This window comes from Oryctolagus cuniculus, chromosome 4 (assembly GCF_964237555.1).
Source record: "Oryctolagus cuniculus chromosome 4, mOryCun1.1, whole genome shotgun sequence".
NCBI lineage: Eukaryota > Metazoa > Chordata > Mammalia > Lagomorpha > Leporidae > Oryctolagus > Oryctolagus cuniculus.
Window position 1 is genome coordinate 128226018 of NC_091435.1, and position 13084 is coordinate 128239101.

General features: G+C 40.8%; 1 protein-coding gene across 1 annotated transcript; it reads right to left on the reverse strand.

Moving 5' to 3' along the window:
* Positions 1–1338: 1338 nt before the first annotated feature.
* On the reverse strand, positions 1339–6874 carry P2RY1 (purinergic receptor P2Y1). The gene has a single exon (XM_051818721.2). It carries the CDS (start codon positions 6872–6874, stop codon positions 5753–5755), a length of 1122 nt encoding a protein of 373 aa, XP_051674681.1. The 3' UTR covers positions 1339–5752.
* Between the last annotated feature and the right edge of the window lie 6210 nt (positions 6875–13084).

Here is a 13084-nt window from a genome sequence, read left to right on the forward strand (position 1 = left end):
GGTGGTTTCTTCCCATCATGTAGTTAGGACAAAGTGTGCAGTTTTGGCCTCCTGGCAGTGCAAGGAGCCCCTACCTGCCTTCCCTGCATTCCTATGGGGCTGCAGTGTTGTCAGCTACTCAGCCCGCAGGCCTGACTCCATGCACAGATACTGTTCGGAGGGCTGGTTCCAGCAGCCATTCTGTCCGGGCATGTCATTCCCCAGGGACCTGCCTAAAGCAATATAACCATGCAGGGTTAAGCAAGTACGCACAGTGTTAACATTAACATAGATTTCTAGTGACATCTGTTGTGGTTATAATGCCCCATTCCATCAGACTTCTAAACCATAGCAGGTCTTTGAATTTAGGAAAAGCTTTTTTATTTGGGAATGGAAGCACTGATTATATTTAGGGGCAAAATTCTAAACCTGAAAAGAGCATAAACATCCCAGCTCATTAAAGTAAAGGATGGCATTAAAATGCATATTAACTGAAATGGTTCTCTGACTCTTACCTCAAAGTTATTTGAAAATCAAAGGAAGCTCAAAGCTTTGGGGTAAATTCTTCTTAAATTTAAAAGAAAATCATAATTCTTACATTTGCACTAAATAAACAAACTCACTCACTCACCCCCATATTCACACATACATACACATAAAACTCTACCAAAGCTAATAACTGAGGATTCCAAATCATGAAGTCTGGTTAGTACATCTAGTTAAGGAGTTAATATCAACTAACATAGATCTTAAGAGTTGCAGAATATTTGTATTTTTTACACACAGGCTTCTGTTACAGGAAACTGATCTCAGTAGACTTCAAGAAAACTCAATACAGCACATGTGCACTTACCTTCTCACTCAGAAAAATAGGCAATGCTTTAACCCTGCGTCCATTCCCTTACACACCTGCTTTCACTGTAGCTTCAGATACATTGTTTTGAAAAACACCTGAGAAGCAGGCAATGTAGGCTAATAAACAGAAATCACAAAGAAATACTAGCAACAATTACCTCCACAGATTGAAAATTACATGAGAAAGGGGACAGCCAACATTTTAAACACATGAGTGTTTTAAGAACATGAGTATGAGAAGTACATGTTAAGATAGTATTCATTATTTTGCTTTAAAGAATTACATCACATCTCTATTGGTTAGATAACAAATAATTCATGATAATCTTATAAATTATCTTGCACTAGAGTTCTTCCTTTAATAGTAGCATTTTTGCAGTCCATTCCATGCACAGTGAAATACCTGAGTTACTTCAAAGTATCCTACAGTTCCTGATAGCCTGCATAATATTATGTGTTAAAATTCAAAGACATTTATAAGCAATAACATAAAAAAACACCAAATCACTTTTCATAGTTTTATTGAGGCATTTTCATCTTTAGTTATTTAAGGTAAGTACAATTCTAGTGACCACAATTATGAAGCTCTGCTGTTACTATAAATAGCAGATACAAAATTGGCTGACATGCCTCAGACACACACACACACATACACACACACTTTGCATACTCCTGCATGCAAACAATACTATGCTATTATAGGAAATGTGCTTTCCTTTTATGAAAACATAATTATGCACAATTATTCTGTATTTTTGTTAAGCTACCACTAATTTAGATAAACCTGAGAAAGCTCAAAATGTCAAGTAACACTGTTTCCATACCGGTTATTAAATGGCACTATTAATCACAAAGAAATCTCATTCAATTATCTAAATGAATGTCACTTGTAATATAAAAATAAACATTTTTGCAAAAGCAGTAAAACATAATAAAATTCAAATTCACAAATGTTGATATGTAACATATTCACCTTCATATTAATTTGTGATGATGTATAATACAATGTACAACAGAATAAAAATTATAACAGAATTCAGCAGCCAAATAATATACAGTTTCACTATAAAACTTGGACTTAAAGTTATCAGTTGAACAAAAAAATTAAAATCAATAGCAGTTCTGAACCTACTGGTAGTGTGTTACTTTAAAAATTCCATCTCACAGAAAATTAAGAATATACTATTTCACTTTATGAAGAAGCACAATGCACACATTTAAGAATTGAGCAGCAGTAAGTGACTGCAACAGCTGCCTTTTGCTCTCCCCATATCCCTAAAGTTTTTTCTTAAATTTGAATGCTGTATCTATAATGCACATCCCACTAGAATTCTAAAGCACAGGAGATCAACTTTGAATGTAATATGTCTTTCGCCTTTAGAAATGGAAGCTCTTAACATATTTGTGGCACAATTCTAAACTTCCTGAAAAGGAAATATAAACTTTTCTGTAAAATATATAAAATATAGACAATACAGAACCTGTCTAAGATATTTTATATTCATTATTGATTTTATGATGGTCTGATGCCAAATTGTGTCTATGCCAAACTAAACCTAAATAAAAGGTAAACACGCAAAAGCATCTCTAGGAAAATCAGTCACTTGTATCATGAGACAGATTTTCATATTTTAGACCAAAAAATATCTGAAGCCTTAAACATTTCAAGATACTGATATTTAAAAAGCATTGTAATATACAACTCTCATCTATGTGCTATATATTATGCAAAATACACCAGGTGATCTATGAATGTTATACATTACAATAAATTAATTTACATAAGTATGTTGGATCTTTCAAGAAAGCTTTTCAAACTGTACAACTGAAGGACTGTGAGCTACATTAATAAATATTATAATGATAGTTACAATTTGACCAGGAAAGTAAATGCTTTCATGGATCCTAATAAGTATCCTATCTTTTACTGACAATTATAGTACCAAAGACAGCCCAGTGTCCTGTCTGAGTTGATGAAGATTTCGAAGTCACAGTTCCACAAGACAGTTGGTGAAACATGTAAGAACTTTTAGCTAGGGACTGAAGAGTCCTGGAAAATACAGTAGCAGGTTTCATGCACTTCTGGAGGTCTACTTTTCATGCTTTATCACATTCCCTAAAGCCGCAACAAATGGATGTCACTGAACCTTTTTAATCCGTGAGGAGTGGTCTCAAAAGTGTCAAGAGTCCCACAGATGGCTGAGCTGAAAGTCAGGGTTTTAATTTGGAATGCTGACTTGAGTGCTATATTTCTTCTTAGTTGATCTTTTTTTATTACTTTTTATTACAAATTGAGGTCCAAAGACTCAAAAATGTCAATGTGTAAGCAATAAAAGACCTTGAACTTGGCACTAAAATATTTTTGTAGTGTGGAATTCAGTAGCTAAATTCTACAATCAGAGCTATTCTTTCACCTGACAACAGATCCCTTCCTTTACTGTTAAAATACTTATTCATATCACCATGTGGCATGAAGCAGCGTTTCAGTCAATAGATCACTGCTTTCTCTTGACCCTCTGCATCTTTTCACCGTTAGCCTAAATCTTCCCAGAGACTTCTTTTGGACTGAAAGGAGTTGGCAAGCTCATTCTTGTTACTACTTGGCATACATTCACATGTCCTCATTGTCCACTATGGGATGTACAAAGCTATCGAAGAAATACTTTAGAAAAACATGCCAAGTAGTAAAAGGGCATTTCTAGTTACTGCCTTCCTCTTCTCCGTACAAATACAAAGAATGTTCCCTAGAACCTGACACAAGGTACTTAACACATCCTCTAAACCTGGCTGCGCATCCTGAGACCTAAAAGGAAGAAACTAAATTGTGTAATATGTACTAGCATTAGGCTGTGAGTTCAAGTATGGAATAGGCTGTGAAATTTCCATGTTGATCAGTTTAATCATTTGGCTCTAGTCTCACTAAACATGTTTGGAAAGGTCAATACAACAGTCACGTACTTTAGGTTTTGTCCTTGTGGATTCTAAAACAATATTGTGTAATCCTCCCTGTATGAGAATGCTGCTAATCCTCTTTCCTCAAAATGAGCTGTAATATGTTTCTACTTGATTTTGTTGCTATACCTATATGCATTAAGCCTGAACATTAAGAACAACAACTGTCTTGGAAGGCTGAACACAGTTTTTCTTCTTCAGTCTTAGTGGATGGAGATTGGGTAACCTGAAGCAAATGCTAAGGTCTTGCAAAGCCTCAATCTACCTGGGCGTTGCATGAACCAAAATCAAGCCCCAAGTTTCCTGTCATTATGTCCCTCAGGGACCTTAGTTTCTTTCCTGCTTTGTTATACAACTCCACATTGCTTTTCTTACAAGGTACTTTCAAAGAAGCTATTTTACCATAAGGTGCAAACTCTGACAATAGCTTTTGCTGAGCTAAATTAAACAACCAAAAATTCCTTGGACGCTGGATTTGTTTGTTGGGGGTTATTGTATTACCTTACCTCATCAATCTCATTATATAGAATTTGACCATTTACAAGGCTGGAAATGCGATAATCACTATTAATTGAAAATTATTAAAGTTGGAGTATTTACAAATTCTTATCAATGCCTAACAGAAAGCAAATATTGAAAAAAAAAAACACTAACCAATTTTCTTCTCTTTAACTATTAGGGGTTTGGTATTTCCTAGAGCTTACTTTTCAGAGCTGTAGTACCTTAAGTAAATTTAATTCTTCATGTTTCACTTTAAATGTATTTTTTTCTTTCAGTAGCAAAATGCAAGATTCATTAAAATACTGTACTTTTTCATTATATTAACACAAGCTATACAAATTCTGCCTTTTTCTGCTTGATATTTTATTAAATGGTTTTCAAACACTTTGAAGAGACAAAAAAGAATCTTTTCCATGGTGATTTTAATTTAAACTAAAGTTCTTATTTTGAAATGCTTTCTCCCAACTCCCCATTGCCTCATACATTTGAGAGTAAACTTATTGTGGTACCTGTCAACCTTCTGAAAATACACTTCTCTTGCCCACCATCTCTCAACTTGCTAGCAGTTACTCAACTTCACTTAAAATTTGGTCTGCAATTTATCTGTGATTTTTAGAACTGTTTTTACAGATGTGACTAAGCACTCGTCTTGGAACACAAAGTCCTCAGGCTTTGCAGAGCTCTGGTGCAAGTAAATGCTCTTTATCACAGGAAGTCTAAAAGAGTTCATGGTATTTACAAGGAAAATGCATGCATTTTGATTATTTTGAATGTATTTTACTAGTAGGATAACATTGGCAGGCTTCTGCCATCAAACATTTAACACCCAACATGTACTGAATAGTTTTCAAGAAATAAGTGGAAAATATTCCCTTTTTAGGCTTTTAAATCCATTGACTTTACTTTTCTATTCAGTCCCAAAGAAACTCAGTCAGCTACTGACTATGCTTTTAGGACAAAAAAAAAAAAAAAAGACATCTGGCTCAGAGATCTGTTCAACTGATGCTGAATGAATTGTGTTCAGTATGTTGCAATACTATGGTAAGTGTTTTTGAGAATGTAGTTCCATTTCTTCCTTCTATGGATTATTACCAGCAACAAAGGCTAAGCAAATCCCAAAATCAACTTTCAGGTGGTTACTACCTTTCTTGAAGAAATTATTAATATGGGAATCGCTCCCATTCTCATGTGCACATGCACTTTCAACAGGAATTTTAGAGGCAGGAGAGAAAAGTCTAACTAGGTATACTGTTTTATTATACTCACAATGAGAAAGAAAGGAGACTGAAAGCAAATTCAAATTAAGTGTGGATGTGGGTGTTCCTACTTTTTTTTTTTTAAATCTACTTGGGATATTGAATTTTCTCACAACTTACAGAAACTTCAAGGGGTGGGGAAGTACTTGGCTCTGGGTAAGCATCCTACCATGTTACAAAAGTGAGGTGTTTGGGGATTCTCATGGCTTTCACAAGCTGGTATCTCCATTCTGCTTGAACTCTGATAAAATATTGAGGGTCATGTCTTCACTCTTGGATTGCAAATTTGCCTCACTCCTTCTGGAAGCCTTCCTGGTGGCTCGGGAGAGTCTCCTTCTGAAAGTGTCTCCTGCCAAGAAATAGAGAATGGGGTCCACACAGCTGTTGAGACTGGCCAGACCTCTTGTCACCTGGTAAGTGGCATATACCCTGTCATTGAAAGCACACATTCCTGGGGTCTGAAAATCCAGCCGGGCTCTCAAGTTCATCGTTTTCATCACATGGAAAGGGATGTAAGATACAGCAAAGACAGTCAGTACAATAATCACCAAGTAAATCGACTTCCTCCTCAAGGGCGAGTTGTCCAGGTCCTTGTAAATCAAAGCTCTCACAATTAATCCGTAACAGCCCAGGATCAGCACCAAGGGGACGCAGAACATGGCCACGGTCGTGCACATGCTGTAGATGAAGTAACTTCGCAGGTACTCATCTGAGGTGGTGTCATAGCAGGTGATGGTTTTGTTCTTCCGGATCCCGGTGCCCGAGTAGAAGAGAATGGGGGAGATGGCCACCACCACGATGAGCCACACCAGCACGCTGATGTAGACGGCGTTCTTCTTCTTGAGCCTGCCCAGGGACTTGAGCGGGTACACCACGCCACTGTACCTGTGCGCGCTGATACAAGTCAGGAACAAGATGCTGCCGTAGAGGTTCACGTGGAAGATGAACCGCTGCAGTTTGCACATGACATCCCCGAAGATCCAGTCTGTCTTATTGAAATAGTAGAAGATGAGCGCTGGCAGGGTCAGTACGTACAAGAAGTCGGCCAGCGCCAAGTTGAACATGTACACGGAGATGCCGCTCCACGGTTTCATATGGAAGACGAACATCCAGATGGCCACGCTGTTGCCCAGGAAGCCGATGATGAACACCAAGATGTAGACCGCAGGCAGGTAGTAGAACTGGAAGCCAGTCTTGGTCAGGGCGCAACTGAAGGAGGCGGCCACCGCGGCGGTGGAGGCCACGGTGCTGTTCCCCCAGGGCGAGCCCGGGACGGCCAGGAAGGCAGAATCCGTCCCATTGGGGACCGCTGGCCACAGCACCTCGGTCATTCTCTCCTTTCCGACTTAGGCGGTGGCTCCAGGGGGCAAGCGGCGGAGAGAGGGCGGCGGAGGCAAGGGGTACAGAGAGCATCGGAGAAGCCGGCGAGGAGAAGCGCGCGGGCGCGGGCGATGCCCGTAAGAGGGGGCGCGCGGGGGCTCGCCCACGCCGGCTGCGGCCCCGTGTCCGCTGCGGGCCATGAAATCTGCCCGGGGCCGCGACCGAAGCGGGATGCCAGTCCGGACGGCAACTTCCCGGTCGGGCTGGCGGCGCCGCGGTTACACAACAGGGCGCGAAGGGCACAGTCGCCGACCAACTTTCCGACTGCGCTTTCCCGAGGGGCCGCGGGTCCGCGCTGCAGAGCGCGTCCAAGACGCAGCGAGGTCAAGGCAAACTCGCTCCCCCTGCTCTCCGGAGTGGGGAGGGCGCTCCCCAGCCTCCTCCTCCTCCCAAAGATCAACTTGGTCTCGGCTTATTCCTGCCTACCTTAGAAGAGAGCAGCTCGCCTTCGCGGCGCCTCGCTCAGGGCTCCGTCCTCGCCGGCCCATGCGCTCAGCCACTTGGGGCCATCGCCACGCGTGGGACCGCAGACCCATGCGCTTCGGGATTGCGTCCCCTTCGCCGTCCGTGCAGCTCAGGGGCCCTTGCCGAGGCCCGCCTCGGTCCCGAGTGCTGGAGGCAGGCGGGAGCGCCGGGCTCCGGGCTAGGGTGGGCGGAGTTTGGGCACCGGGGCGAGTCTGCTCTCCGCGGGGAGGCGAGGGGCGTGCCTCCGCCCGGCCCGCCCGGCGGCCCGCCTGCGCTCTCCAGGGCGCTGCCGGGAGCCAGGGGCGTCCGCTAGGGTGTAGGTCTCTGCCGGGTCGGGTGAACTCAGCCGGTGCCCGGCCGCAGCTCCGGGAGTTGGCGGCGAGAGCTAGGGGTGCGCGCTCGGGCAGAGGTGGCTGCTGGCGAGCGATTGGCCCGCGAGCGCTCCTTCGATCTTCCGCCAGCTATCTCCGCAAAGTGAAGTTGCTGACACACAGGAAACCCTTGCGACGGCTCAGAGCCTTCTGCCTGTAATCCCAGAGCCGAGCAGTCCCAGGCACAAGTCGCCAGTGCCTCCCCAGAACCGCGCCAGGTGCTGGCAGGCGCCCAGCAGCCAGCAGCCCCTCGCTGGGAACGCCCTGGCGGTTCAGAGCGTCGCGCTTTTCCCCGGCGCAAGTAGGAACCTGCTACTCCTAGAGGGCACGAGCCTCCCGGGGAGTGAGGTTGGAGTGGGTGGGGAGTCTTTTCTGACCTTCTCAGTTGTTTCTTTTGTTTTGATATCAATACTGTGTTTTGCTAACGAAATACTAATATACCATCTTCAGTACCATCAATGTGAGAATTTCTAGAAGCGCCTTGTAAAAATATTGTCAGTGGAAACTCCATGGTGCTTCAGCACAATTTGACTTGATACCAAACCCTCTCGTACATTTAATTAACGATCAGAGACTGAAATGAAGAAATAATACAAAATCAATCCTACGAGTAGTAACTTGGATATTGAGTACAGCTTTATATAGATAGATACAAAGGACATTTGAAACTTTGAAATGCTTAACGAATGGTCTTGGATTTTACCAGTTCTGTTTCTTTAAATTAAAGTGAACAGTTAAAAATACCTCTGGCAAGGATCTTAAAGCTATAAACTGGGTACTTGCTTAATTACTACATTTATTGAAAAATATTTTCTTGCTTTGAATTGTAACATTTTAAGCAATGCATATCAGAAATATATTGAATAAGTTCACTTGTAAATAGACTGAGTTATGAGCTGTTCAGGAACATACTTAAATGGCACACACAGGAATGGAATCTAGCATTTCCTGAGAATTTACTAATTAATAATATATTTTTAAGTGACCTATTAACCATGACTTTCTCCTTAAAGGAAGAAAAATCCAAGAAGAAAATATCTAAAATATACACCATAAAGATTTCTTTCGGGTCCCAAATGTTACATGATAGCGTTCTCTTAAAAATACTCAAAGGGAAACCACAGACTCCTGGCTTTGATACCACAGAGGGAAATATCCCACAAGACCCAGACATCCTTTAGAGGAATGCATATGAATATAGAAAGGGCCATATCCAAGCACTTGAAATGAATACACAAGAATTGTGAGTTGTGATCAAGTAAGCAGCACAAGAATAGATTATAAAAGTAAAGAGGTAAAAAGCATAAATATTGCTTCCTTGTAAACAGCCTTAATTATCTTTTATGTTTCCTTCCAGTTCCCAAATTCTATGATACTACATCTCTAAGTCTAATGTGAAACATTTTAAATTGTTTGGGATGGTATGGCTGGGATGGATAGTCTATTAAGAAAAGGAAGCAAGGAAAACCATTAAGAATTCCAGGGGTACTCAATAAGTCTTAATGCCTCACTCCTTTGCATTTTTCACTTGCAACCTAAGCAATATGTAACCTCACTGAGAAGTCTATTGCAAATGCATTAACTGATAATGTGCTTGTTAGGTGTATGCTTACTCCAAATACCATTAAGAATTTTGAGGAAAAAAATTACACTTTACTAGGAATTTGAAGGAGATAGGTACCCTCAGTGTGCGTTAAAAAAAGTTAAAGTGAACTTTGTAAACATGATTTTACTTTCAGCATGTATACCTATTTATAATTTGCTTATATTGTATTTCAAATCAAAATTGTGCCTTGTGGGAATAAGTTACTTGTATTCAATAGTCATTTGTTGCTCACTTTCTACTTGTAAAATATTGAACTAGATTTAATGAATAAAAAACTAGATTTAATGAATAAAATATCCATGATTCAATAACATGTTAATATCTATTCGTATTTGAATGCCAATTATAGATGGCTTATAGGTATCGGAAAAAAAATTTCTGTACCTTTGAGTAACTTTCCTCAAACATTCTGTATTAATTGTTTTGTGTTGGAGTTATCATGTGTTAGGGCTCTGAACATGATACCCTAGAGATGACGCTCGGTGATGTTGAATCCTTCAAACTGAAGCTCATTAGAAGGACCTTACAGGAAATATCCCTCTTACCTTCTATTACCTTCCTGTCTCTTGTCCTTCTTTTCCTCTCAAAGCTAGTCATAAGAACCTAAATTTCTCTTCTCCAAGGTGGGTCACAGAAACTAGAATCCCTTGCCCCCAAAGCCAGGCAGAAGATTTAGAAATATCACTCTCTACTTTCTTTGTTCTCTCTTGAAGACCCTCATTCAACATACATCCTGGTCCATTCCAGGAAGAAAAGTGACACAGAGAGACCAAGAAGAATCTGAACAGACAGGCCTTGCTGGGATTTCCCAAGCCATTATCATTAGATCAGCCCCTTTTATCCAGTCACTGCTACACACTGTCCATTTGTCGCTGAATCTGAGCCTAGAAACTGTTTCTCTGGGGATGCTGGGCCTTCATTTCTTGTTTATCCATGTCACCTCAAACTCTGATTAAGAAAAGATATTATCCTTTTTTTTTTTAAACAAAGTGGGAACCCATGACAGTTTTTTTTTTTTAAAGATTTTATTTATTTTACTTGAGAGATAGAGTTACAGACAGTGAGAGGGAGAGACAGAGAGAGATCTTCCTTCTGTTGGTTCACTCCCCAAATGGCTGCAAGGGTCAGAACTCCACCAAATCAAAGCCAGGAGCCTGGAGCTTCTTCCAGGTCTCCCACGTGGGTGCAGGGGCCCAAGGACTTGGGCCATCTTCTACTGCTTTCCCAGGCCCCAGCAGAGAGCTGGATTGGAAGTGGAGCAGCTGGGACTAGAACCTTCGGCCCTATGGGATGCTGACCTCACAGGCGGAGGATTAACCTACTGTGCCGTGGCACCACCGACCCCAAGATGTTATTCTTTTGTTAATATGTCTTTTGTTACAAACCTGTTCTGTGTGGCCTTTTGGATGGGTAAGGGAAGGTATCACATCTTTCTGCCTTAATTTGAAGAGATTGGAATGTAGTTGGAAGCACAAACAATTGTACATGTGCATCATTTACCATATTATACATATAGCAATGGCAGTAATAATAGGCCTTTCTTATGTATGTAGCACTCTGTGCATCTAAAAAGAATTAGTTTCTTTAATTCACAAAATATCCTATAATGATAGTTGACAATTGTATCTTCATTTTATGTGATGAAATGAAAGTACAGAGAGGTGAAGTAACTTACCCATAGTCACACAGTAGGAGCTGGGATTTATACTTGGGCCATGTATCCCTGCAGCCCAGTCACTCAACCACTATCCTGTGAAGAAATACAACTAAGTACAAGATACTGACAGGAAAGTTAACTTACTGACCAGTACAGATTTAGGAAAGAAAGAGTTATTCTCAAAAGGCTTCTATCAAGACAGAAAATTCTGAACCTGATTTTGAAGGTATTAATAATCACAGAGCATTTCAGTAACTTCCCAAATATTCTACTACTCTAGATAAACTTTTAAAAAGGCAGTCGGGGCAGGCCTTATGGCATAGCAGGTTAAGCAGCCACCAGCATCTCTTGCATCCCATACAGGTGTTGGCTGAGTCCGAGCTGCTCCACTTCTGATCCAGTTCCCTGCTAATGGCCTGGGAAAGAAGCAGGAGATGTCCTATGTGCTTGGGATCTTGTCACCCATGTGGGAGATGGAATGAAGTTCCTGATTCCTGGCTTCAGCCTGGCCCAGCCCTGGCTGTTGCAGCCATTTGGGGAGTAAACCAGTGGAAGAGAAAAATCTTTCTATACCTCCCTCTCTCTCTGTAACTGTGCCTTTCAAATAAATAATAAGTCTTAAAATAAAAGATAGCCAACAAATGATACACAGTCTGAGAAGGACAGACAATTATTGGGAAGCCAGATCTATTCAGCCTTAAACTCACAAGGAAAAAGGCTGACATTCTTCTGTTTACAAAAATTGTTATCACTATCCTTATATTTTTCCCCAAAGAAACCATTTATTTCATGAATACAAATTTCATAATTACAACTTTAGGAATATGGTGATTCTTCCTGCAAAACCCACCCTCCCAGACCCATTCCCATCCCACCTTCTCCTCTCTCTCCCATTCCCAGTCCCATTCTCCATTAAGGAAAAAAAAAAAAAAAAAAAACAAAAAACTGTTCCTTGACAGTCAAGACAAGGGCCATTCAAGTCATTGCTTCTCAAAGTGTCAATTTCACTTCTACAGATTTCCTTTTAGGTGCTCTATTAGTTACCACAGATCAGGGAGAACATATGGTACTTGTCCCTTTGGGATTGGCTTATTTCACTAAATATAATGTTCTCCAGATTCATCCATTTTGTTGCAAATGACCGGATTTCATTTTTTTTACCACTGTGTAGTATTCCAAAGAGTATATATCCCATAATTTCTTTATCCAGTCTTTGGTTGATGGACATTTAGGGTGATTCCATGTCCTAGCTAATGTGAATTGAGCTGCAATAAGCATGGAGGTGCAGATAACTCTTTTATTTGCTGATTTCATTTCCCTTGGGTAAATTCCAGGAATAGGATGACTGGGTCATATGGTAGGTCTAAATTCAGATTTCTGAGGTATCTCCAAACTGATTTCCATAGTGGTTTTACCAGTTTTACATTCCCACCATCAGTAGATTAGGGTACCTTTTTCCCTACATCCTCACCAGCATTTGTTTTTTGTTGATTTCTGTATGAAAACTATTCTAACTGGGGTGAAGTGAAACCTCATTGTGGTTTTGATTTGCATTTCCCAGATGGCTAGTGATCCTAACCAATTTTTCATGTGTCTGTTGGCTGCTTGGATTTCCTCTTTTGAAAAATGTCTGTTTAAATCCTTGGCCCATTTCTTAATTTGGTTGTTTATTTTGTTGTTGTGCATTTCCTTGATCTCTTTACATATTCTGGTCATTAATCCTTTATCAGTTGCATTGTTTGCAAATATTTTCTCCCATTCTGTTGGTTGCCTCTTAACTTTCCTCAGTGTTTCTTTTGCTGTTCAGAAGCTTCTCAATTTGATGTAATCTCATCTGTTGATTTTGGCTTTGATTGCTTGTACCTATGAGGTCTTTTCCAAGAACTCTTTGCCTGTGCCAATGTCTTTCAGGGTTTCCCTCAGTGTTCTCTAGTAATTTGATGGTATCAGGTCATAGATATAAGTCTTTAATCCATTTGGAATGGATTTTCGTGTAAGGTGTAAGGTAGGGGTCCTGCTTCATACTCCTGCAAATGGAAATCCAGTTATCCCAGCATCATTT